Raw genomic sequence first — 27,337 nt, forward strand, 5'->3', positions numbered from 1 at the left:
TTAGGCCTACATTACAATAACATTGCCACAGTAGCCTACTTGACCACTGTTAAAACTAACTTAAAGCAGGTACAGCCTCAGTGTTCACAGTGAACGTTTGCACTCAGCAGGCCTGAAATTTGCTCAGTGATGAAAACAATTACAGGGAACATAGTTTAGTTCAATATAAATGCCCTGAAGCTAACTCACCTCTGGCCTCATAGCTGAAAATACTGGCCTTTCTTAGTTAGCCAGCTGGAAACTTGACACCATAGAGATAAAAGTTTATATCCGACCGAAACCTTACCTTGAGGAGGTGGCAGGCATTGTGTGAGGGGTGGTCGGGGGGCTGCATGATGGAGATTTGGGCTGACAAAGTGTTTATGAGCAACATTACTACACCAAATATGTTCTCTACATCCTCTTCTCCCCGTGATGCAATAATTATGGGAAAGTACCCATCCCAAGTCTCAGATGTCCGAGTGTACTTAAGGTTTTATTAATAGTAACTATTAATAACCAATATATTACCTATTCGTTTCTGCTTTTCTAATTTCGAATAACCAATAAAATGGCACATTCACGTATAGTTGTACATTTGAATACATTTTATAATCCTATGTGCATTTTCAGTAAACCCAAAACATGTCATAAAGAAAATGAGCACTTCTGGAACCAGTAGAGTGTGGAGCTTCACCAAGGTTTATTTACATGCGCACCATTTGTTATACAAACTAGATTACAATTCAAAATGGAATACACAGGAAAAATACCCACTAACATCAACATTGTCGAGAATAAGCGAGTGTACTGCAGGGGTCAAAGAGCAGAGATCATAGGTGACAGCATGAAAGGTGAGGGGCGCGGTAAACAATGTTCAGAAGGTTCTAGGATCAAGAAGAGCTTTGAAGAACGGGGGGCTCGTGTCAAGACTAAAAGAGTAACTAGTGGCACTTCTGTCTTTTTATTCTGGACATGGGGGTAATTATTATTATTATATTTAACCTTTATTTAACTAGGCAAGTCAGTTAAGAACAAATTCTTATTTACAATGATGGCCTACCCCGGCCAAACGCGGACGACGCAGTGCTAATTGTGCGCCTTTCCATGCGACTCCCAATCACGGCCAGATGTGATACAGCCTGGTAATACTGTGTGTGGATGGCATGCGCCATCATTATGGGGCTAAACGCAGTAGCAAAGAATGCATTTCTTTGCATGCCCTTCTCTGTCTGTCTGTACACTATAATACAGGGGCATTTCTAAAAGGGTTAAGGTGCAGTGAAGAGTCAGAAGTTCTAGGTTTGTTGGAAGTCACAGATTCCAGAAAACAATGGGGTTAGAAGATTTCAAGTTTAGGGGATCTACTGGGACTCATAGAGATTCTCCCCATACTGAGAGAGCTGAGTGCACCACTGGTGTAGAACTTCAGTGAAGGGGTGGGGGCTGTAAAGAAGCAGTTAGGGGTCATGCACTACATTTCGGGTAGCACTGCTACAGTAGATCACCTACCCAGCCATACACAAACACTCCTCTGCCTCAGCCTCCGGGTGACGGATATACATACACATGTTTGTTTGTACACTATTTTACAGGACAGCCAGGCCAGGGCAACCCTCTGAGTAACTACCCCAGACACAGAAGGGGTACCTGCGGCCCAGATGCTGCTACAATGATGGTTTCCTGGTTCTCTATCTGGTTCAACAAAAGCATTGCTAATACTAGCGTAGTGTCTTCCCTCCCACACGGCAAGTAATGTAAAGTTCTTTCTTCAACTCTACCTTTCCGAGGCATCACAAAAAACCAAGGGTCAAGTACTACATGAGTATATAAGGACATAGACTGAGTATATATATATATATGCATTTCACATAATTCATTATGCATAAATACAGTACATGCATACAGAGGGGGTGCTGTATGCGCCATGAAGGATAACATATCCTTGTGAGATAAAAATCAATAATTGAGATAAAAGTCCCCAGTCACACACACTTGAACACACACTCGGGAGATACAGGAGAGATCTGTAGGAGCACCAGGTGTGTCTGTGAGGGGTGTGGGTGTGCGCGCATCATGAATTCCACATGCGAAGAAGAAACTACGATGACAAAAAATGAAACGACAGGACCAAGTGAAGATTTTCCTCTTGAAAGGTCATAGTTCACAGGTTACAGGTTCACGACACAAGTATTACTTTTTTGCCAACAAAGGACATGTTGTTGCGTGTCCTACCATGGAGATGTGACCTAGGGTAATGTTAGGTATGGGCTAGCTCCCTCTTCCCCCTGAGTGATGGTATATGCAGATACTAACATGCCCCTCAAGCCCACAGCGAAACAACAAGCAGAGCTAAAACACATATCCCTGCTCTTATTTTTTATTTTTCAATGTGTGTGTGTGTTGTGAATTTGGCTGCCAGCATGTACATGTTTCAAGTAATTTGGCAATATACACAGATAGCTTATGGTTTTGCTCAAGAAAAACAAAATGGCTGCCAGAGGGGGTGGAGCCTGACTGTACAACCTCCTGGCCTCTCAGCGCCACCCTGCTGTTGCTACTTCTATGGCTACGGCTCAGCAGGCCGCGTAGGTAAAACGCACAGATCGCTAGAGCCTGGACTCAAACACTGTTTACATCATAGCACCTGTTATGGTGTGTAAATGTACACAACGCAAGAACATAGGTATTCATTTTGGCTACATATGCTGTACTACAAGTCCTGGATGCAACCTTCCAATTAGCTAAGAAATAACGGCTAAACTCCCCCCTCCTCCTCGGCTTTTCCTTTAACTTGAAGCTTCCACTGCAGTGTACTTTACATAGATCCATGACAGATTATTTATTTATTTTTCATTTTTTTACAGTTACAAAGTCGGAAGTTTACATACACTTAGGATGGAGTCATTAAAACTTGTTTTTCAACTACTCCACAAATTTCTTGTTAACAAACTATAGCTTTGGCAAGTCGGTCAGGACATCTACTTTGTGCATGACACAAGTCATTTTTCTAACAGACAAATTATTCCACTTATAATTCACTGTATCACAATACCAGTGGGTTAGAAGTTTACATACACTAAGTTGACTGTGCCTTAAACAGCTTGGAAAATTCCAGAAAATTATGTCATGGCTTTAGAAGCTTCTGATAGGCTAATTGACATAATTTACATCAATTGGAGGTGTACCTGTGGATGTATTGGAAGGCCTACCTTCAAACTCAGTGCCTCTTTGCTTGACATCATGGGAAAATCAAAAGAAAATCAGCCAAGACCTCAGAAACATTTTTTTAGACCTCCACATCTCTGGTTCATCCTTGGGAGTAATTTCCAAATGCCTAAAGGTACCACGCTCATCTGTACAAACAATAGTACGCAAGTATAAACACCATGGGACCATGCAGCCGTCATACCGCTCAGGAAGGAGATTATGTTCTGTCTCCTAGAGATGAACGTACTTTGGTGCGGAAAATGCAAATCAATCTCAGAACAACAGCAAAACTTGTGAAGATGCTGGAGGAAACGGGTACAAAAGTATCTATATCCACAGTAAAACAAGTCCTATATCGACTTAACCTGAAAGCCCGCTTAGAAAGGAAGAAGCCACTGCTTCAAAACCACCATAAAAAAGCCAGACTACGGTTTGCAACTGCACATGGGGACAAAGATCATACTTTTTGGAGAGATGTCCTCAGGTCTGATGAAACAAACAGAACTGTTTGGCCATAATGACCATCGTTATGTTTGGAGGAAAAAGGGGGAGGCTTGCAAGCCAAAGAACAACATCCCAACCGTGAACGACGGGGGTGGCAGCATCATATTGTGGGGGTGCTTTGCTGTAGGAGGGACTGGGGCACTTCACAAAATGGATGGCATCATGAGGAAGTAAAATGATGTGGATATATTGAAGCAACATCTCAAGACATCAGTCAGGAAGTTAAAGCTTGGTCGCAAATGGGTCTTCCAAATGGACAGTGACCCCAAGCATACTTCCACAGTTGAGGCAAAGGACAACAAGTCAATGTATTGGAGTGGCCTTCACAAAGCCCTGACCTCAATCGTATAGAACAGTTAAAAAACATGTATTTTTTTAACCTTTATTTAACTAGGTAAGTCAGTTAATAACCTATTCTTATTTTCAATGACGGCCTAGGAACAGTTTGTGGGCAGAACTGAAAAAACGTGTGATAGCAAGGAGGCCTACAAACCTGACTCAGTTACACCAGATCTGTCAGGAGGAATGGGCCAAAATTCACCCAACTTATTGTGAGAAGCTTGTGGAAGGCTGCTTGAAACATTTGACCCAAGTTAAACAATTTAAAAGGCAATGCTACCAAATACTAATTGAGTGTATGTAAATTTCTGACCCACTGGGAATGTGATGAAAGAAATAAAAGCTGAAATAAATAATTCTCTCTACTATTATTCTGACATTTCACATTCTTAAAATAAAGTGGTGATCCTAACTGATTAAATGTCAGGAATTGTGAAAAACTGAGTTTAAATGTATTTGCCTAAGGCGTATTTAAACTTCCGACTTCAACTGTAGATACACACAAACAATTACCAATCTCTCTGTATAGTATTTGGCTAAGGATAATTGTACATCATTATTATTTTTATTATAAGTAATTTTAAAAATGGAACTAATCAATCAAACTCATGTAAAACAACAAAACCTGAAGTGCATGGCGTTATGTTTATGTCATCATCGCTCCTAAGGGGCTATGGAGTCTTGTCATTTTGGGAGGTGTGTGGGTGTGTACCATGTGTGTGTTGTCGCTATTTTAAATGCAGATATTGTCTCCTTCCTTCAATTGAATCAATACTTTTTTTTATACAAACAGGTGTGGTGCAGATACAGTGATGATGATAAAACAGGAATTTAAAACAAAAATTAAATATTTAAAATCACTGAGTGAAAACAGAAGGAAGATGTTCAAGGTAACTCACCCCAGAAACCACTGTATTAGATTTCACACAACATTACTTTTGTTTTTGTTTAACTTTTTTCATCTTTCAAACAGGAATTACTTCACTGTACATTACAACCTTGCTTGCCACATTTCCTGTTTTCCCATCCCAAGATCCCTTCAAATAAACAAAAGAGTCTCTCTCTCTCTCTCTGAAATCGTTCCAATTAATTTTGTCCCGACTGGTATTTTCTCAAAGGAAGATTGCATAATTCTGAGATGAGCTTTTTGTGAAGATTTCACATAGTTTATTTTTTATTTGTTTGTTTTGCAGAAGGCTTTGAGTAACTGACAGTAGCGTCTTGTGAGTCTGTGTCTTTGAAATCATTCATGGTTGGTCAGAGTGGGAGCAAAGGTAGGTTTCTCTAGAGGAGGTCTTGTGTAAACAGAGGGTTTTTATTCCACGTTGTGCTGATGGCAGGTTTGGCAAAAAGGACATTTTGTGTCTGATCTTCTCATGCTTTACAGTTGGGACCTGGAGAGAGGGAGATACGGGAAATGACATCAGATCTGAGTGAATGGGATGAATTTATAATCATAATTCAATATCAGATTATTACCCAGCAAAAATGTCCACATTGGCACTATGTGGGCCCAAATATTGTCCCCATGTAAATTTATTGTGGACAGACTATGTAAACATAAATGGTACCGTAGATAAAGGGTGGTGTAAAGAGAGAGAATGGAGCTTTTCGTTCCAGTTCCGATACTTGTTCTATCTCTTCTCTTAACACGTATGGACCCAGAACTTAATTCAGTGTCTGACCAATTACGCAAGACTTCCCAAATTGGGCCAATGCGCCTTTGCTCATGTTGGCCCCCAAAGGCATTTGCCCAGTGTGGCCCAGTGTGGATGGCCCATATCTGGTGAAGGCACCCCTCACTTTACCTGAAGTAAGCCCATCTGTTCCCAGAAAACATGTCTTAATTGGCATAACGTGGGCCCAATACAGGCATAAATATTGGGCTGCTGATGCACTTTTTCTATTTAAAAGGAATTTATTCAATTATAATTTATTTATTACAATTTAATAACTGTGTGGGCTAGCCTGTGTTGGGCTGGTGTAGGCTAGCCCATGTTGGGTTTGGTGAGGGCTGGACCGTGTTGGGCTGGTGTGGGCTAGCCTGTGTTGGGCTGGTGTAGGCTAGTCCGTTTTGGGCTGGTGTGGTCTAGCCTGTTCCCACCACCGAATACCCTGGGCCAATGGGGTGGTTTTTGCTGACTAACTGTAATCCAAGTGACACAGTCCAAAATTACTTTCAAGGAACATGACAAATCGATAAACATGCTTTCACTATTCTCTGCTAGACAGCTAGAAACAGACAGAAAATCTCTCTCTCTCTCTCTGGCACTAATGGCAGTCCCAGATGTACACAGACAGGACTCTGACCTGCTCCGCCACCTCCAGAGCGAGTCCTCCCTCTCAGCCAGGGACCCAGTTCTGAGGTCCCTGCTTGGTGCTGGTGAAGCTGCCAAGGTTGGCTCCGTTCAGGTTGGCCAGAGACTCAAAGTTAAAGTCCAGGCCATCTGCGTCCATCAGCTCATTTCTGATGATGGACTCCATGTCACACTCCAGGCTCCCGTTAAACATGTCCAAGTCCAGGTCAGTGGGAAAGCGGTCGGGGCCTAGCGAGCAGATCCCACCACTGCCACCAGCGCTCCCGTTCAGGAAGAGAGACGAATCAATCTGCATCATAGAAGATCCGTTGGATCCAAGTCTCAGTGGAGAGTGCAGGAGCTGCTGCTTGGCGTTGGCCTCGTCGTTCAGGCTCAGACCCCCGTTCAGGGTCCTGAGGGAGCCCTGGTTGTGGTTGTGAGGGTGCAAGAGACCTCCCTGCCCTCCCTGTCCAGCAACCGTGGTCCCAAAGGACATCATGGGGTCGCTGCAGAGCATGAGGCCTCGCCGGGAGTTCTGGGAGATGACGGCGGCGGCGCTGGCCTGTGACATCAGCGGATCGGACTGGGTCATCATGACGTCGCTGTGGCTGTGGCCCTCTGAGTTGAGCAGGTCCTGCAAGGTCTGGCTGCCGAAGCGGGAGATGCAGGAGAAGGACGTCTGCTTATTCTCCTGGATGGTCTGCATGGGGGCGGGCCGCAGGGAGGAACCTGCTGCGAGGGGCCCGAAGATGGAATTATTGTAGCCGCCGCTGCTTGCACCATTAGAGGGGGATGCAGCGGAGGGAGAGGTGGCTGAGGAGGTGGAGCCCAGCCCGGCAGGCTTGGAGCCAAAGCTGAACCCGGTGGATCCTCTCTGGGTGGTCGGTCCGGTTGGGTTGGGGGCCAGAGTAATGTTATCCATCAGGTCATCCGCCAGCCCGTCGTTCAGGTTCATGGTTCCTGCCAGGTCTGCCAAGCGAGGCAGCTCTGCGGGTACTGCCTTCGCATTGGGTGTGGGGGCGTTCCCGGGCGACAGCACCCTGCCAGGGCTGGAGTATAGCATGGGCGACAGCGGCGGTTCATCGTCCGGCAACTCGTCCAGCTCTGGGTTGGCCAGGATGGGCGAGAGGCGCCCGCTCAGCGTGCTGGCGTTGGAGTTGGTGCGTGAGCGGAAGTCTGTCCAGGCATCCAGGTCCTCACTGCTCCGTGATGTGGGGCTGCCCGGCCACTTGGAAAGCCCTGAGGGGCTGTCTCCGCCCCCCTCGCCTGCCGCCACTGCCTGGAGGGCCGCCTTCTTCTTGGCTGCGCGGCCGCGGGCAGACTTGGTGTACTTGTTGCTGTTGTCCATGGAGACAGCACGGCGCCGGGGGGCCTTCCCACCTTTTCCTCCCTCCGGGTTTATCATCCACCAGGAACTCTTTCCCGTTCCCTCGTTCTGGACGCGGATGAAACGACTGTGGAGGGAGAGGTTGTGCCGGATGGAGTTCTGTCAGAGAGATTGAAAAGAAAGAGCGAGACAGAGAGAGAGAGAGAGAGAGAGAGAGAGTTAGAGAGTCCACTACAGTGCTCAAACTCATTGAAAACTAATTAAGCAAACAATGCATGTAATCAGTATTGAGTATTCATGTTATTTTTCATTTTCCCATCAATGATTGTATGAATCATGGCAAACATTTTCCTCCACCCTATGGCAAAATATGTAGAATTGCAGGAAATTAGCTGTAAAACGGCAACATTTTCTCTCCACCCCATGGCAAAATGAGTAGAATTACATGAAATTAACTTTAAAAATGTACATGTTCTTTGCTGTCATGAGGGGGGCCGCTAAAATGTTTTGCTCACAAGATTATGATTTCATAATGGTACTAGTCAAATTAAAGGCACCATAATACCATACCACTCACAGCATCCACACACACAGAAGATAACACCCATCTATCCGTGGCCATGTGGATGCTTCAGCTGACATTTTTTTATATATATATATATATTTTTACCTTTATTTAATTAGGCAAGTCAGTTAAGAACAAATTCTTATTTTCAATGACGGCCTAGGAACAGTGGGTAACTGCCTGTTCAGGGGCAGAACAACAGATTTGTACCTTGTAAGCTCGGGGATATGAACTTGCAACCTTTCAGTTACTAGTCGAATGCTCTAACCACTAGGCTAGATGCTTTCATATACAGTACCATGGCCCATTTATGATGGAGTAATGAACACACACTCTCTAACCTCACATATCATCACCGGACAAGGGAAGACTGTGTAAGAACAAAGCTCCAGACTCTACTGGTCTATTGGTTACATCCTCTACACACAGGATGAATGGACATAACTACTTAATAATGTGTGTTATGTGTGGCTTACACATAGAGTGATGGCTGTGCATGGTTACTCCACAAACAGTAAGTTTTATACCAAACATGTTTCAACACACAAAAATCTTGGTAATTTTGCTGATTATAAATAGGGAGGCAACCCAAAAGAACTGACCACATTGAGGTACTGCAATGGATATTCATCCATGCCTCTTTCCAGTTTCTTTCCAAACATATGCTTCTCTATGGGCCCTGAGAGAGACTGGGCTTTTGATATGTGACCCGTTTCAGGAAACTAGGCGTATGTCGCAAGTCACGATTTTACAGGAGAGCCATTTGAACGTTTACATTTGATTTTCAAATCAAAATGCGTTTTTTGGCAGAAATGCCTTCTGGAACATGTGAACTTTCATTTGCCTTAACAACAAACGTGTATGCCATCTGTAAATACGAATACCATTTTAAAATTACGAGTGTAGTTAGTTTAGCCAGAGAAAAAGGCAGCAACCTTCCCGATAGCCATGATTGGCTGAGATAATGAGTGGGCTGGACAAGTTCGGAGTTCGGATTGGTCTGAGTTCGGAGTTCGGATTGGTCTGCCATATAGAGGGCTTCTATCTATGTGAGCTCTCAGTCTGTGTTGGTGATCATGTCGAACAAGGCTTTTTAAAACATGTATAGTGTAGTGGAGCTGCATGAGTGTTGCTCTCCACTTTCTGGAGGGTTGAGTTTCGAAATCAGTGGAATTAGAGTTTGATAGTTAAAGAGATGGAGAAAACACCTGTCACCAGATTACATCTTCAAACTAAGGGCAACCGTGACATGGCATCCGTGACAGGGAGACGCGTCCATCACGCATGATGATGTATACAGGTAAGATAGCTAGCTACATTTTTAGATATTACACATTTCTAATTTTGACAGAAAGTGGTTTCATTTCAAGCTAAATTGAACTGTTAGGTAGCTAGCTAACGTTACGTTTATGATGTTATTATTCATATCCCAGAACCGTTTGCTAGTTAGAGCCTAATGTTAGCTAGCTACATGTCTTAACTTCTCTGGCCAAAAGCCAGGGAAAATGCAGAGCGCCAAATTCAAATAAATTACTATAAAAATCTAACTTTCATTAAATCACATATGCACACACCTGTTGTGAATCCAGCCAACATGTCAGATTTCCAAAATGCTTTTCGGTGAAAGCAAACAATGCTATTATCTGAGGATAGCACCTCAATAAACAAAGAGAGAAACCATATTTCAACCCTGCAGGCGCGACACAAAACGCAGAAAAGTCCCATAAACATCACAAATGGTCCTTTTGTTTGATTAATTCCGTCGATATACAGTGGGCAAAAAAGTATTTAGTCAGCCACCAATTGTGCAAGTTCTCCCACTTAAAAAGATGAGAGGCCTGTAATTCTCATCATAGGTACACTTCAACTCTGACAGACAAAATGAAAACAAAAAAAACCCAGAAAATCACATTGTAGGATTTTTAATACATTTATTTGCAAATTATGGTGGAAAATAAGTATTTGGTCACCTACAAACAAGCCAGATTTCTGGCTCTCACAGACCTGTAACTTCTTTTTTAAGAGGCTCCTGTCTCCTCTGTCTGAACTTGTTATCAGTATAAAAGACACCTGTCCACAACCTCAAACAGTCACACTCCAAACTCCACTATGGCCAAGACCAAAGAGCTGTCAAAGGACACCAGAAACAAAATTGTAGACCTGCACCAGGCTGGGAAGAATCTGAATCTGCAATAGGTAAGCAGCTTGGTTTGAAGAAATCAACTGTGGGAGCAATTATTAGGAAATGGAAGACATACAAGACGAACTGATAATCTCCCTCGATCTGGGGCTCCATGCAAGATCTCACCCCGTGGGGTCAAAATGATCACAAGAACGGTGAGCAAAAATCTCAGAACCACACGGGGGGACCTAGTGAATAACCTGCAGAGAGCTAGGACCAAAGTAACAAAGCCTACCATCAGTAACACACTACGCTGCCAGGGACTCAAATCCTGCAGTGCCAGACGTGTCCCCCTGCTTAAGCCAGTACATGTCCAGGCCCGTCTGAAGTTTGCTAGAGAGCATTTGGATGATCCAAAAGAAGATTGGGAGAATGTCATATGGTCAGATGAAACCAAAATATAACTTTTTGGTAAAAACTCAACTCGTTGTGTTTAGAGGACAAAGAATGCTGAGTTGCATCCAAAGAACACCATACCTACTGTGAAGTATGGGGGTGGAAACATCATGCTTTGGGGCTGTTTTTCTGCAAAGGGACCAGGACGACTGATCCGTGTAAAAGAAAGAATGAATGGGGCCATGTATCGTGAGATTTTGAGTGAAAACCTCCTTCCATCAGCAAGGGCATTGAAGATGAAATGTGGCTGGGTCTTTCAGCATGACAATGATACCAAACACACTGCCAAGGCAACGAATGAGTGGCTTCGTAAGAAGCATTTCAAGGTCCTGGAGTGGCCTAGCCAGTCTCCAGATCTCAACCCCATAGAAAATCTTTGGAGGGAGTTGAAAGTCTATGTTGCCCAGCAACAGCCCCAAAACATCACTGCTCTAGAGGATATCTGCATGGAGGAATGGGCAAAAATACAAGCAACAGTGTGTGAAAACCTTGTGTAGACTTACAGAAAACATTTAACCTCTGTCATTGCCAACAAAGGGTATATAACAAAGTATTGAGGTAAACTTTTGTTATTGACCAAATACTTATTTTCCACCATATTTTGCAAATAAATTCATTAAAAATCCTACAATGTGATTTTCTGGATTTTGTTTCTCATTTTGTCTGTCATAGTTGAAGTGTACCTATGATGAAAATTACAGGCCTCTCTCATCTTTTTAAGTGGGAGAACTTGCACAATTTGTAGCTGACTAAATACTTTTTTGCCCCACTGTATATCCAAAATGTCAATTTATTTGGCGCGTTTGATCCAGAAAAACACCAGTTCCAACTTGCTCAACATGACTACAAAATATCTTAAAAGTTACCTGTAAACTTTGCCAAAACATTTCAAACTACTTTTGTAATACAACCTTCGGTATTTTTTACGTAAATAATTGATACAATTGAAGACGGGATGATCTGTGTTCAATACAGGTAGAAAACAAACTGAAGCTAGCTTTCTGGTCACGCGCTTCTATCTAACAGTACACTTCAAGTGATCCTCGTTCAAGATGGCCGTACTTCTTCATTACACAAAGGAATAACCTCAACCAATTTCTAAAGACTGTTGACATTCAGTGGCGATAGGAAGCGATAGGAACTGCAAGAAGGTCCCTTAGAAATCTGGATTCCCAATGAAAACCCATTGAAAAGAGAGTGACCTAAAAAAAAAAAATCTGAATGATTTGTCCTCGGGGTTTCGCCTGCTAAATAAGTTCTGTTATACTCACAGACATGATTCAAACAGTTTTAGAAACTTCAGAGTTTTTCTATACAAATCTACTAATAATATGCATATCTTATCTTCTGGGGATGAGTATCAGGCAGTTGAATTTGGGCATGCATTTCATCCGGATGTGAAAATACTGCCCCGTCACCAAGAAGTTAAGCTAAAGTGTACAACACCCGTTGAATATGGCCGGTGTCAGTAAAAGTCAGCAAAAAAGCGTAATGAAATTGTTGCCAGCAGAGCTTGTTAGGCTGTTTTCATGTTATCCAGAGGTAAACAAATGTATTTTATTTTACCTTTATCTAACTAGGCAAGTCAGTTAAGAACAAATTCTTATTTTCAATGACGGCCTAGGAACAGTGGGTTAACTACCTGTTCAGGGGCAGAACGACAGATTTGTACCTTGTCAGCTCAGGGATTTGAACTTGCAACCTTTCGGTTACTTGTCCAACGCTCTAACCATCGGTCAGAACCATGCTGAATGGTTGTAGACAAAGAAGGGCTCTTCACTAGATACCAAAACATTCAAAGGCCATTTTCTCAAAATTGAGTTTACAAGTTTATCAATTTCAAAGCAGAATTACTTTTCCATTGTTCCTCAAAAATGCAGTGCAAAATATACCATTTTGTAGCCGTGAGTCTCTACCTTTATCCAATGTAAAAAACACAATTTCAAATGTTGCTACATAAGACCAAATCCAGGTGGTGAGTCATATATCCATATAAACAACCTAAACACCATCCAAAACATAATTTTTTTTCTTCATATTATATCTTTGCATGTTTTTTCTCTGCCCCAAAACAGAACAGATTATTGGGTTTGAATCAGAGAGAGCCAAAGTCGTTTGTTTTTTTGTGGGAATCCAAATATTGTTTTTCCCAACCAATCGCCTCTTTCCCTTCCTCTCTTACAGTACACTGACAACGTAGATTGGATTGTTATTCTGTTCGGAAAAATAGGAGAGTTGAGGGCAATAGGAGAGTTGAGGGCAACAGCCCTACTGAGTATGCTTTAAATGCCAGGATGTCATATTAATTTAGGCTTTATTGCTCATTGCTTCATCTAGTAGAATACATTGCACACTATTGAGGAAGAGAATTGTCTTTTCACACCCACGTGTTTTTGACAAACGAACGAATAGCAGGGAACAAGCACGATTGCGCATTAGATGACGCCTTCTCAGTATGGATGAGTGGTAGGTTGACATTTGTTTCTTACTGCACACATTTTTACTAAACGGTAAGTTCTCAATAGTATGTGCTATTAGTACACAGTATGTTGTTTTACTAAGTAGTAGGCAAGACTTCGGCCACGGTGTGTATATGTGTATGTGCGTGTAGGTCTGTCCTATGAAGTAAGATGAGGAGAGATACCAAGGAAACCAGTGTTTACAGCCAGGCAGCCAGCCAGCCAGCCAGGCAGCATCTCCAGAGGTTTGACGTAAGGCTGCTTTATTACAGCAGCTAAAAACAAATAGCCCCAGAACATACACACTCCCACACTAAGTGTTTACAGCTGCTATGAGCTAAATGAATGAAGGAAGAACGCTTAAAGAATTCTTGAAATAACTAGATACATCAAATTATAAAGAGGGTGGGGGTGTGAGCAGAGAGGGGGATAACATCAATGGAGGGAGCGAGCGAGAGGGAGCAAGTGAGGGAGGAAAAGAGAGGGAACAGAGTGAATGGAATCTCTGAGGTTCTCTCCCCCTGTAAACATATATCTGCCAGCTCCTGACACTTAATACATTCTCACTCCTTCTCTCCCTTCTTCCCTCGCTTTCTCCACGTCATCTTAGACATTCTCATGATGATAGGATGACAAACTCTACAGTAGAAAGTCTACACATCAGAGTTTTCGGATTCACATGGAATTGTTGTTCAATTGAAATGTTTGAATATAAAATTATTGGTGAAAAGATTAAATGTAATTTTAGCTTCCAAATGAGAGATTTGGGCTTTCATAAGTTTAGGGCTCTGCTCAATCAGTGGTCCGCCCCTGTGAAGAGACATGGGTTATAAAACTTTTCAGACACACTCTTCTCGCTCTACTATATAAAGCCTTGGACGAAAATGTAACCTCCTGTTCCAAGTACGTGAGGTCTGCAGCCTCTGCGTTAAAAGGACTAACATGTCAACTACAGAACTAAGCCAACCTCAGCGTGAGATTTGGTTGCGAATGGTATGAACTTTGAACTGTTATTCACAACAGAAGTGATACCTCCTAGACGTTGACGTTAGCAACAGCAGCTGCAAATGCGGGCTAAGAAAGAACAGACAGAGTATCCCGTCTACCACACAACGACGTTACAACGACGTATCCAATTGACCACCAGAGACATTCTTCAAAGGAAAAAGGACTTGGTTTGGCAACACGGCCTTCCATTTACCACCAACCTACTGAAGCGCAGCTCAGAGTAAATATTTATTGCATTTTTATTTTCCAAATGGGCGGTAATTTAGAATAAGATACTGTATTTACGATAGCACAGCTTCTCCCTTTGTCCCTTAGTCTTCCCACTCTTTCACTCAAACCCAGCCCCCTTTCTTTTGTGTAACCAGCTGTCATATCTGTTCCGCCCGCCAGGGACGTTTTCCTTTATGACGTAATTTGTAATCAAGGTATGATTCATTCTTTGTATATGTAATTCTGTGTGATTAGTTAGGTATTTAGTAAATAAATAATTAAACCCAATTTTGTATTGCTGATTCAATTTGTTAGCCAGGGTCCGTGAAACTTTCAGATGAGACTGAATTAAGGTGACGATTAATATTGACTGCTATTGATGTAAAATATTACTAGGTCTTTAAGAGTTTATTCGGAAGATAACAGCTCTATAATTATTATTTTGTGGTGCCCCGACTATCTTAATTAATTACATTTACATGATTAGCTCAATCACGTAATATTCATTATGGAGAAAGGATTTTATAGAATAGCATGTCATATCACTTAATCCGGCATAGCCAAAGACACGACACTACATTCACACAACAATAGTCCAACCCACAAATAAGCCCACACTAAATAATGTACACATGAACAGGAAACTCTCAAATTGTCCACAGGTCTCTGTCACTCCAACAGGGTGGGCCCCTTTCTCTTTTCACAGTCCACAAGAATAAAGAATTAAGAATCATGGATCATTCTCCTGCCACTAAGAAGCCTGGCTAATGTGTGGGTCACACACAGTCATACATGCACACGCACACACCCACTCTCCCGCCATTCATCCCGTCCTGAGCTCAGTTTTGCATAAGGCCACATGCTCAAAGACCGTGTTTACCCTCCGTTTCCTCCAATCAGGACTGCCCTGAGAGGGGGTGTTGGCTGATCAAGCCCACCTTATCTAACCAATCAGAGCCCTAAAAATCAGGCATGGTCTGTCACATTGTCCTGGTGGCCCTCCTGTAGGTCAGTGTGTTTCATGATCCCAGTCACCTCGTTGCTGAAAACGTGCTTGACTTATGCTGTCGTGAGTTACTGCATACACCCACACATGCATAAACAGAAATATCTACAGTGTGTGAATGTGTTCACAACATACACAGCACAGTAAACATACACAGACCGTATGAAACAAAAAGCTCCCTTACTTTAGATCCGTTCTGTATAGATCCCTTCTGTATAGAGTCTCAAATCTACCCAAAGCAGAGAGAATCAGCTCCCCTCAGCAGTAGAGAACATAACGCACGGTATCCTGTGCGTTCATTCGTGTACGGCTCAGTATAGTTCACTATGGGACAGTTGGCCTTGCTGTGCTTTACCACCAGAGTTCCCGACAGAACGTCCCACAGCCAAGGCCCTACCACGCTTGCCAAGAACACACACAAGCAAGCATGCACGCAAGGATGGACGCACTCACTCACTCACTCACACACACATACACACACACACAAAGCCTGCAGATCATCTCCACAGATATAGAGAGAGACAGAGAGAAAGAGAGAGGGGAGAGAGAGAGAGAGAGAGAGAGCAAAGCGAGAGAGGGGAGAGAAAGACAGACAAAGAGGCAGACCAACAGACACGTGCACCAAAAAAACAGATGGCTTGCTTCAGATGTAGAAAGACTCGAACAAAGATATATTTATTCTGTCTCTGGAACAGTATGTCTCCATTATGAGGCTCATCCAACGGTTCTCTTAGCAAGATCTGCTCAGTGGCCATCCACAACTCCCACCGTGTTTAAACAAGTCAATATCGAGAGCGATATTTAAAGCCTGTTAACGTCTGATGTGTGTAGGGTGTGCCACCTCCAGATCTAGCACCATGGTGTGAGCTGATGGTGTGAGTATACAGCCTGTCCTGTCCTGTTTACTAACCATCACACCATCTATTTCAACATTTCACATCTAAAAATAGAGAGCTCGATCAGAGTGCAAGTCAGCCTGGGTAATCATGTGATGGCCCTGGCCTATGAGTGAACTAAGAACACACACGTACAGACTGAGACAGAGAACATACTGGTCTAGAGAGAGAATGATAAACTACGTGAATAAATGCACTAACAAAAACAATAGGGAAGTCCATCAGAGGCACGCGGTCTCGGGAGTGTCGTACTGTAACCACACACACACACACACGTATGTGTAATTGGACTTTTCCACATGGATGGTTGATTAATGAGATCTGTGGAGCGTGTTTGTGTGTGTGTGTGTGCTCTGCAGATTCAGAGAAGCATGATGCCTACATGATTACTGTCCCATATGAGAGAGGGAGATGTAGATAGAGGGGAGAGAAGGAGAACATTTCATATTAGGAAAGAAAGGGGGTGAGGTTTCTGAAAGGAAAGAGGGGGAGGGGAAGGGGAGAGAGAGGAGGTCCTACAGCACATCTCAGGGAGAGAGGGAGAGAAAAGAAGAGTAGGAGAGAGTTGTACAGTTTGTCTAGTCAGGAGAGAGGGCCTCTACCATTGAGGGAGAAAATGAAAGTGGAAGAATAGAGGGAGAAGTGAGGAAATGCAGAGGTCAAAGAAGCGAGTCAGTCTGTGGGAGGGAAGGAAGGAGGGAGTGTTTTTTTATGTGTTTAGAGGTTTACTACCACTATAAACACTGCTCTGCCCTGGCTGTTTCACACGTCTGTGTGCGCCCCCTCCCTAAATACCCTCCTTTCCCCATACCCCTGCAATGCTTCTGATTTCCTAACGCTTCCCGAAAACGACAGCATTCCACCCCCCTCTGTGTCCTCTCATTTTTTCAACCATTCCCGGATGTTAGGCCTTGTTAATGCCATCTCCCCCATCCACACACACATACTAAAACATACACAGCCACACACACAGTTAAAATATACAGCCTCAGTCACACACTCACACACTCACACAGTTCCGCAACAGTGCCATTCTCTGACCACCTCTCTGCGTTTCAGCACGTACTCTCCATTCATCTTCATTATGTCACCCTCCCTGATTTATCCCTCCCTGTGTGTGTTTGTGGTCTTGTTCTTCTATCCTTGTGGGGACCTGAAATCCCCAAAAGTCCCAACAGAGATAGAATTTTCCTTGCTTTACTATCCCGTAGGGCCATTCCCTTCCCCCACAAGGATAGAAAAACAAGTGTGTGTGACATTGAGGTGTACGGACTATTTGATCCTGTGTTTCTGTAACACACTCTCCTCTCACCTACATCAAGTGCTTTCTTTGTCCAGGTCAGATGGAAGGGTAGCAACAGCTGAAGTAAGGTATGCCAATGTTGGGTGCAGTTCAGTTCAATGACCTATATAACCTCCAGTTAGCTAGTACTGGAGGCAGAAGGCCAGCACTCCTCAGTTTAGTTGTCTCAGTATTTAAAACATGAATAAATCTCTATGTACACCAGTGTGTATTTCACTGGTGGTAAGTGTAGCTCCAGTGTGTAGGAGGATGCAGTCTTTGACATAACATGTAGTGTATGCGTTTGACTGAGAGCGGTGTAGTGCGTGTGTTTAGGGACTTGGGGTGCGTTCCTCTGATGCTTTAGCCATGCTGGAGGCTGGAGGACCAGCTCATCTGGTAGAGATTAGTCTGGGGGCCCCTAACTAGCTATCCTCCTGGGGCTCCACTCTACTGTTACTGGGCCTGGTTCAGTCTAAAAACATCCTGGACGTACAGAGTACACGAGCTACAGCAACACACACACAAACAGAGACGCGCACAGCTTTTTCAGGAACATGGTAAAGACATTATATGAATGAGAGGTTACCATAACTAAAAAAAGTGCTGTCCTTGTTATCTGGTAGTTTTCATTCTTGCCCACACCTAATGGCTCATAGAAGAATTATCTCTGTTGAATGAGTTTCATCATATCTCTTTGAAAGAGGGTTTATTTGATGCACACTCAGGTTTGACTAGTCTGAGGCTTACTCTGTACATGTGAAATGTCACAGCTGTAATGTTAAAGGGATACTGCTAGCAAATACCCATAGACTTCCAGTCATTTCACTAACGCATTGGCTAGCATTCACTAGCATTGGCTCACGAATCTACCTCTTTCTTCATACTAGACACAGAGACATAAACATGGTATCCACGAGTTCATCTGACTCTGGGGAAGAGTTGAACAAAGATATCGCCAAAGCAAGGGGAAAAATCCCTTTAAGTGTCAGTAAGGGTCACTGATGGCTGACTGGTTCAGTTGATCTCAAACATGCCTGACCCTGACCTACATTCACCCCCTGCACAAGAACTTTCTGCTCCGTTTCAGTGTGTGTGTGTGTATGTGTGTGCAAAGGCTCAATGTGTGCTGAGCTCAGCACTTTCAGGCCTGTCAGTTTCATTCCTCCCCCACACACACCAGCTGAGCAGCTGCAGGGGAGAGGGAAAACTTTGCAACAGCGAGCCTTTATCAGCAACACCCACGCACACATACAGCATTGTACATCCACGGCATTGTACATGCATACACACACATATATCCCGTTACTGTCCCAGCAACAGTGGGCCTTTTCCTTAGTTCCTAGGCTACACCCTTCTGAGAGGGTCACATCATTTCCTGTTCTACTGTGACCGAGTGCAGCGAGGTGAGGTGACTGTGGCTACTCTATTCTTTTCCCAATTCCTCACCCCCTTTATCTCCATCCATCTTCATCCAACCCCCCTATTTTCTCCTCTCTCCCACCTATCTCCCTATCACTCACTTCCTTCACCCTCTGTTCCATTCATTCACTCTCCTGCGTCCTAACTCCTCTCTTCTCCTCCCTCCCTCTCTCCTGTGGCTATGTGACTGAATCAGTAGGAGATGAAGAACAAGCTTCTCTCTAAGAGACCCAGTCTTAGAAGCAAAGCTATTGTTCCACGACTCCATGACCTACTTGCGTATGTGTGTAGGCTATAAGGATCCATTTGCGTGTGAGCATATGGCTGTGTGTGTGTGTGTGTGTGTGTGTGTGTGAGCATATGTCTGTGTGTGTGTGTGTGTGTGTGTGTGAGCATATGTCTGTGTGTGTGTGAGAGAGAGTCTTAGCTAAGCTTATTAATCAATGCCACATGACGGCAGAGAAAGCCATGTATTCCTGTTGTCGCTCCACTCTGCTAAGTCAGCTTATATCTGCACGTCTCTCCCTTCATCTCTCCATCCCGCTCTCCTGTCCTCTCTCTTTTTATAATCAATCCACTTCTACAGCCCACACAGATGCTACTGGACTCCATATTTATTGTTACTGCACAATGTCTATTTATTTTTTCACTATCTATTGCACAATCCCCCGGCACATGTAAATATCCTATTTTTATTCATTGAGCTTTTATTGTTATTTCATTGCACTGTGTACTCCATGTATATTAGGTGTATATGACAAACAAACTTGAACTTGATGTGTGCGAGTTTGTTTGAGAAAGGGTGCGTGTATGTTAGTGTGTATCCCAAGGGAACTGTATTTGTCCCTCTTCACCCACACACTGAACTTAATAACCCCTGGGTAGAAGGGCTAAATGAGGGGTTATTCTGTCTCTCTGTTCCCCAGGATTGAGAAGCTTAGCCGGGGACACGGGAGGCCCTCTCCTCCGTCCCTCTCTTAGTCCCTGCTCTCTAAGGGCACTCACAGCTTAGTGACACTCTGCGTCATACAAGACAAAACACACATGCAGACACACAACACACACACACACACTACTTACTGTTCATGGTTATTATGAAACCCCGGCACAGACATACACATATGGCTACACATGCGTTCCTGAACACACAGGCCCACACACATAGGCAGGCCCACACACACTGCTGCCCCCTCCCTCCCTCTCTCCCTCCAGTAGAGCTCTTTTCCCCATACACAGCACTTTGTCTTTATATTGGCCCTCTATTAATAGACTGTATGGATCACACTGCCACTAGCAGCTTCCCTACTACCCCTCCTTTCCTCTACTCCAATCTGCATCCATCGTCCATAGCAAACAGGGCAGGCAGAGGTATGAAGGGTGTGCAAGTTTTATTTTCTGTTAAATCAAATATTTTTTTTTATAAAAAATTGGCCCACACACACACATAGAGAAAGGCAGAGTGAGTTAAGAGAAGGTAAGGACAGAGATTAAGGACACTAGTCTACAGTGAGAGACAAAGGGATGGATAAAGGAGTAGAGAAATCCAGAATGATTAAGTTTGAGCCCTATTATTCTCATTGCCTGTACACACACACACAGAGTTGACTCTGAAAAGCTTTGAGTCTCAAAGAGGTGTGTGTGAAGGCCTCGTAAACCGGAGACTGAAAAGAAAGAGTGTAAAAAGAGAGAAAGAAAGCACCGACAAGCTTTTTGACTGAGAGAAGGCTTTACAGACAACAGCTTCTGATAGGTAGGAGCATGGGACAGTAACCAAAAGGTTGCTGGATCGAATCCCCGATCTGACAAGGTAAAAATCTGTCCCTGAGCAGGGCGATGAGCAGGCATCCCCCCGCACCTCTGATTCAGAGGGGTTGGGTTAAATGCAGAAGACGCATTTCAGTTGAATGGATTCAGTTGTACAACTGACTAGGTATCCCCCTTTTCCTTTCAACATAGACTTTGTTGCTGGAATGGTAACCCCTGAGTAAAATGGTAACCCCTGAGTAAACTTTTGGTTGTCCAGACTGGGTTCTCTCTTTTGCTTTGTATTCCTACAGTCAGATAGATAGAGCCTCAGAGTAAAAGGTTGCCGTCTGGCCCGGTTGTATTTTACAGTAAACTGGGTCACTCTCTGGCTGACTAATAAACTGAGTGTGTAAAGTCAGGATAAAGTTACCCGGCGCTAAGTGTGTGTGTGCCTGCCAGCCTACTGAAGAATACAATGCCAGCCACACTGGGGGAGGGGTCTGTCTCTGTGTGTGTGTGCGCGCGCGCGCGCGTGTGTGTTAGTGCGAACGACTCAGACAGGCAGGAATGTACTGTACTACATTGGGAAGGGGGGGGGGGGGCATTTCATATGAAGTGAGTGTAATGTACGAGGCTAAATGAGGGTCTTTTTTTTTTTAGACTACCATGGGTACTGCCTAGGGACCGGAGCTGAGTAGGGCAAGTGTGTGTGTGTGTGTCTGTGGTAGAAGGAGTAGAGGTAGCAAGGAGAATTTGGGTTAGTGTGAATAATTCAGCTCCCAAAGCTTAGCAGTACAGCAGGCAGCAGCCATGAACAGTCAGTCGACCAACTCCTTCTCAGGCACTTCACAAGAGGAGGGGACTGTGCCATAAGGGGGGCAGGGAGTAAAAACGCCATGAAGGCCATCTGGATGTTGCTGATTGGAGGAGGCAAAAGAGATCCCTGTGTACAGAATGTGGGAGAATGGATGTTTTTAAATGTTTTATTTAACCTTTATTTAACTAGGCAAGTCAGTTAAGAATTTTTTTAAATTTACAATGACAGCCTACCAAAAGGTAAAAAGGCCTCCTGCGGGGGAGGCTGGGATTAAAAATAAAAAATATATAAAATATAAATATAGGACAAAACACACATCACGACAAGAGAGACAACACAACACTACATAAAGGCAGCAACACATGACAACACAGCATGGTAGCAACACAACAAAACAACAACATGGTAGCAACACAAAACATGGTAGAAAGATTATTGGGCACAGACAACAGCACAAAGGGCAAGAAAGTAGAGACAACAATACATCACACAAAGCAGTCACACAACTGTCAGTAAGAGTGTACATGATTAAGTTTTGTATGAAAAGATTTGAGATAAAACTGTCCAGTTTTAGTGTTTGTTGCAGTTCGTTCCAGTCGCAAGCTGCAGCGAACTGAAAAAAGGAGTGACCCAGGGATGTGTGTATTTTGGGATCTTTAACAGAATGTGACTGGCAGAACGGGTGTTGTATGTGGAGGATGAGGGCTGCAGTAGATATCTCAGATAGGGGGGAAGTGAGGCCTAAGAGGGTTTTATAAATAAGCATCAACCAGTGCATCTTGCGACGGGTATACAGAGATGACCAGTTTACAGAGGAGTATAGAGTGCAGTGATGTGTCCTATAAGGAGCATTGGTGGTACATCTGATGGCCGAATGGTAAAGAACATCTAGCCGCTCGAGAGCACCCTTACCTGCTGATCTATAAATTATGTCTCCATAATCTAGCATGGGTAGGATGGTCATCTGAATCATGGTTAGATTGGCAGCTGAGGTGAAAGAGGTACTTGTATGGTACAAGTACTTGTATGAGGTGACTACCTCAAGCTCTAAACCCTCTAAAGCTCTAAACCCTCGGAGGTAGTAATCACACCTGTTGGGAGGCGGCATTCTTCTTACCAAACCACATGACCTTTGTTGTGGAGGTGTTCAGTACAAGGTTATGGGTAGGGAAAGCTTGTTGGACACTAAGAACGCTTTGTTGTAGAGCATTTAACACAAAATTCAGGGAGGGGCCAGCTGAGAATAAGACTGTATCATCTGCATATAAATGGATGAGAGAGCTTCCTACTGCCTGAGCTATGATGTTGATGTAATTTGACAAGAGCGTGGGGCCTAGGATCGAGCCTTAGGGTACGCCCTTGGTGACAAGCAGTGGCTGAGACAGCAGATTTTTGGACTTTATACACTGCACTCTTCGACAGAGGTAGTTAGCAAACCAGGCCAAAGACCCCTCAGAGACACCGATACTCCTTAGCTGGCTCACAATAATGGGATGGTCTACAGTATCAAAAGCTTTGGCCAAGTCAATAAAAATAGCAGCACAACATTGCTTAGAATCAAGGGCAATGGTGACATCATTGAGGACCTTTAAGGTTGCAGTGACACATCCATAACCTGAGCGGAAACCAGATTGCATACGAGAGAGAATACTATAGAGATCACGAAACCAGTCAGTTGATTTTTCCAACACTTGATAAACAGGGCAAAATAGAAATAGGCCTATAACAGTTGGATCAGCTTGATCTTAAATAAAGGACGAACCGTGGCTGCCTTCCAAGCAATGGGAACCTCCCCAGAAAGGAGAGAGAGGTTAAAAAGGTCAGAGATAGGCTTGGCGATGATAGGGGCAGCAACCATAAAGAAGAAAGGGTCTAAACCATCTGACCCAGTTTATGGAGCTCCTTTAGCACCTCGGACTCAGTGACTGCCTGCAGGGAGAAACTTTGTAGCAGGGCAGGGGAAAGAGAGGGAGAAGCATCGGGGATAGTCGCATTAGAAGGGGTGGGAGATGAGGAAATGTTGGAAGGGCAAGGAGGCATGGCTGAGTCAAATAGGAATCCTGACTTAAGGAAGTGGTGATTAAAGAGCTCAGCCAGGTGCTTCTTGTCAGTTACAACCACATCATCAACATTAACGGACATGGGTAGCCGTGAGGAGGAGGGTTTATTCTCCAGGTCTTTAACCGTTTCCAGAAGTTCTTGGGATTAGACCCACAGAGGGTGGTCTGATCCTTAAAGTAACTAACTTTGGCCTTCCGGATAGCCGGAGTGCACTTATTTCTCAATTGCCTGAACGAGGGCCAGTCAGCCTGAGTGTGTGTGCTGAGCCTTTTGCCAAATGCAATTCTTGAGGTGGAGTAACTCTGCAAGATCACGGTCAAACCAGGGGCTAAACCTGTTTTTAATTCTAATTTTCTTGATGGGGGCGTGTTTAACAATAACACTGAAAATATCAAAAAAGAATGTCCAAGCATCTTCGACAGAGCTGATTCTATACCAATTTACAGAGGCCAGGTCATGAAGGAAGGCTTGCTCATTAATGTTTTTTAGCAAGCGTCTATGACAAATCAGGACAGGTCGTTTCACTGAGCAGCCATTTCAATGGACCCAAAATATCGATGTTTTGTTCCCCAAGCCACTTAGTTATCACTTTTGCCAAATGGCAAGGTGCTCCATCATGCTGGAAAAGGCATTGTTCATCACCAAACTGTTCCTGGATGGTTGGGAGAAGTTTCTCTCGGAGGATGTGTTGGTACCATTAATTATTCATGGCTGTGTTCTTAGTCAAAATTGTGAGTGAGCCCACTCCCTTGGATGAGAAGTAACCCCACACATGAATGGTCTCAGGATGCTTTACTGTTGGCATTGACACAGGACTGATGGTAGCGCTCACCTCGTCTTCCCCGGGCACGCTTTTTTCCAGATGCCCCAAGATTTTCGGAAAGGGGATTCATCAGAGAAAATAAGTTTACCCCCGTCCTCAGCAGTCCAATGCTGAGTCCCTGTACCTTTTCAGAACATCAGTCTGTCCCTGATGTTTTTCCTGGAGAGACATGGCTTCTTTGCCGCCCTTCTTGACACCAGGCCATCCTTCAAAAGTCTTCACCTCACTGTGTGTGCAGATGCACTCACACTTGCCTGCTGCCGTTCCTGAGCATGCTCTGTACTGGTGGTGCCCCAATCTCGCATCTGAATAAACTTTAGGAGACGATCCTGGCGCTTGCTGAACCTTCTTGGGCGCCCTGAAGCCTTCTTCACAACAATTGAACCGCTCTCCTTGAAGTTCTTGATGATCCGATTAATGGTTGATTTAGGTGCAATCTTATTGGCAGCAATATCCTTGCCAGTCAAGCCCTTTTTGTGCAAAGCAATGATGACAGCACGTGTTTCCTTGCAGGTAACCATGATTGACAGAGGAAGAACAATGATTCCAAGCACCACCCTCATTTTGAAGCTTCCAGTCTGTTATTCGAACTCAATCAGCATGACAGAGTGATCTCCAGCCTTGTCCTCGTCAACACTCACACCTGTGTTTATGAGAGAATCACTGACATGATGTCAAATGGTCCTTTTTGTGGTAGGGCTGAAATGCAGTGAAAATGTTTTTGGGGGATTCAGTTCATTTGCATGGCAAAGAGGAACGTTGCAATTAATTGCAATTCAACTGATCACTCTTCATAACATTCTGAAGTATATGCAAATTGCCATCATACAAACTGAGGCAGCAGACTTTGTGAAAATTAATATTGGTGTCATTCTCAAAACTTTTGGCCACGGCTGTACATCACATGGCAACAAGATCATATTGTACAGCAATTTCATCAGGTAAGATGAATACAAAGCCGGGGAGAGGTGGTTAGGATAGGAGGCCAAAAGTCTGTAGGATAACAAGCTGCTCTCCCTCTCTCTCTTCTTCTGCTCTCTCCATTCTCAAAGGTATCTCATTCTATGCCCCTCTGCTTTCCTCTTTCAAGGGCTGCCCTTCTCCTCTACCTCTCTCCCACTCTGACAGACAGAACGTCCACTGCAGTTCCTATAGTGTTAAACAGTCTATAGTTTTCTCCAGTGATGTTCAGATTGCTGTGTGTGTGACAGACTGACTGACACACTGTACTATTGCACCCAGCAGTGCAGCAGGGCACAGCACATTGTGTCATTCCCCTCCCCCTCCTTCCCTTTACTTCACTCTCCTCCTCCTTCCTCTCTTCACCCCTTATTCTTTCCCCCTTTCCTCCTTTTGCTCTCTTACCTCAGTTTAAAAAACGACGAAGCTGGAACGCAGCCAATTAACACAACAGGCCAGTTCACAGAGCCGTGCAGAGGAATGGAGGAAGGGGAGAGAGAGGGGGAACGAGAGCGAAGCAGAGCTTACATAGCTACACACTGACCTACATACGTTTCCACCCAGCTGATTGAGTCTTACGCTGAAGCCTCCGGCCAATCATGGGCGGGGAGAGAGTGCCAGCCAGCCAAAGAGTGGATTACCACCCTATATCTGTCCCTGTTCCTTTACCTGCCCACAGACTAAGCTAAGTCTAGCCTTTTCTGGCCTAGCACAGTCTGTGTCCTGACCTCCCTGGGTCTTAGAGCTTTAACATGGGCCTTGAAGATATTTAAGACACACCAAAAATATCAACTATTAAAAGAATGAGCCAAGAATAGTTTGGGCTCTCATTAAAAACAGTTAGTTAACATGGGTTCATGTACAGTATGATGACAAAGTGGTTTGGTAGGTTCCAATCCGAACACATACCATACATTGGTTTCTCCGCATCTATTCCTAGAACTTACTGAGTGTGCGTATGAGTGTTTGTGTATATCTGTGGACAGTCCATGGGTACAGTAAACAGGTTATGGCGTGTGCGTGCAGACTGTATTCATCCAGCTTGTTACATGACAAGGCTGTCTGTGTTTGGTGTTCAAAGTAAGCTGAGACTGACAACAGAAACTTCTGACTCATCTCACTGTTCATACACAGAGACAGAGACAGAGACAGACAGAGACAGACAGAGACAGACAGAGACAGACAGAGACAGACAGAGACAGACAGAGAGAGAGAGAGAGAGAATTGCAGACAGACACTGTACACAGATCAGTCAGCATAGAGCACACATCAAACAGCATGCTGGCTTGTCTCTGGATGGCATGGCACACACTCTACACAGTACCCACACAAACTCCTGAATGTTGTGAAACCACCACAAGACAGACGGGTACGGACGGTACTCAAAAGTCATACTGGGGCCCATCAGAGGTGGCACTATCACCTAATAACATCACTTCATTCAGTTTGTCTCTCTTTGTCTAGGCTATTTCCCTCTTTCCTTTGCCATGCCATCCCTCTTTCTGCCATTGTACAAATGTTTCTCTCTTACATGCTCTCCATCTCTTTCCCAAACAAAATGTTTCATTGTTATTTACTAAAACCACGAATAACACTAAAACCAACCTCCCTTTAAGCAGAAGCATCCTGTAATAACACTAAAACCACCCTCTCTTTAAGCAGAGGCATCCTGTAATAACACTAAAACCAACCTCCCTTTAAGCAGAGGCATCCTGTAATAACACTAAAACCACCCTCTCTTTAAGCAGAGGCATCCTGTAATAACACTAAAACCAACCTCCCTTTAAGCAGAAGCATCCTGTAATAACACTAAAACCACCCTCTCTTTAAGCAGAGGCATCCTGTAAT

At 44.0% G+C, this 27,337-nt stretch overlaps 1 protein-coding gene across 1 annotated transcript in view; it reads right to left on the reverse strand.

Annotated features, from left to right (window-relative positions):
• Window positions 1-660: 660 nt before the first annotated feature.
• The window catches only part of LOC139415393 (forkhead box protein O3-like), a 47,075-nt gene continuing 20,398 nt past the window's right edge, over window positions 661-27,337 (reverse strand). Inside the window, exons 2-3 of the mRNA XM_071163508.1 lie at window positions 6,343-7,815; window positions 661-5,426 (exon numbers count right to left, since the gene is read on the reverse strand). Of these exons, the coding sequence (XP_071019609.1) occupies window positions 6,376-7,815 (1,440 nt within the window). The 3' untranslated portion in view covers window positions 661-5,426; window positions 6,343-6,375. The remainder of the gene's footprint in view (window positions 5,427-6,342; window positions 7,816-27,337) is intronic.

Source organism: Oncorhynchus clarkii, chromosome 8 (assembly GCF_045791955.1).
Source record: "Oncorhynchus clarkii lewisi isolate Uvic-CL-2024 chromosome 8, UVic_Ocla_1.0, whole genome shotgun sequence".
NCBI lineage: Eukaryota > Metazoa > Chordata > Actinopteri > Salmoniformes > Salmonidae > Oncorhynchus > Oncorhynchus clarkii.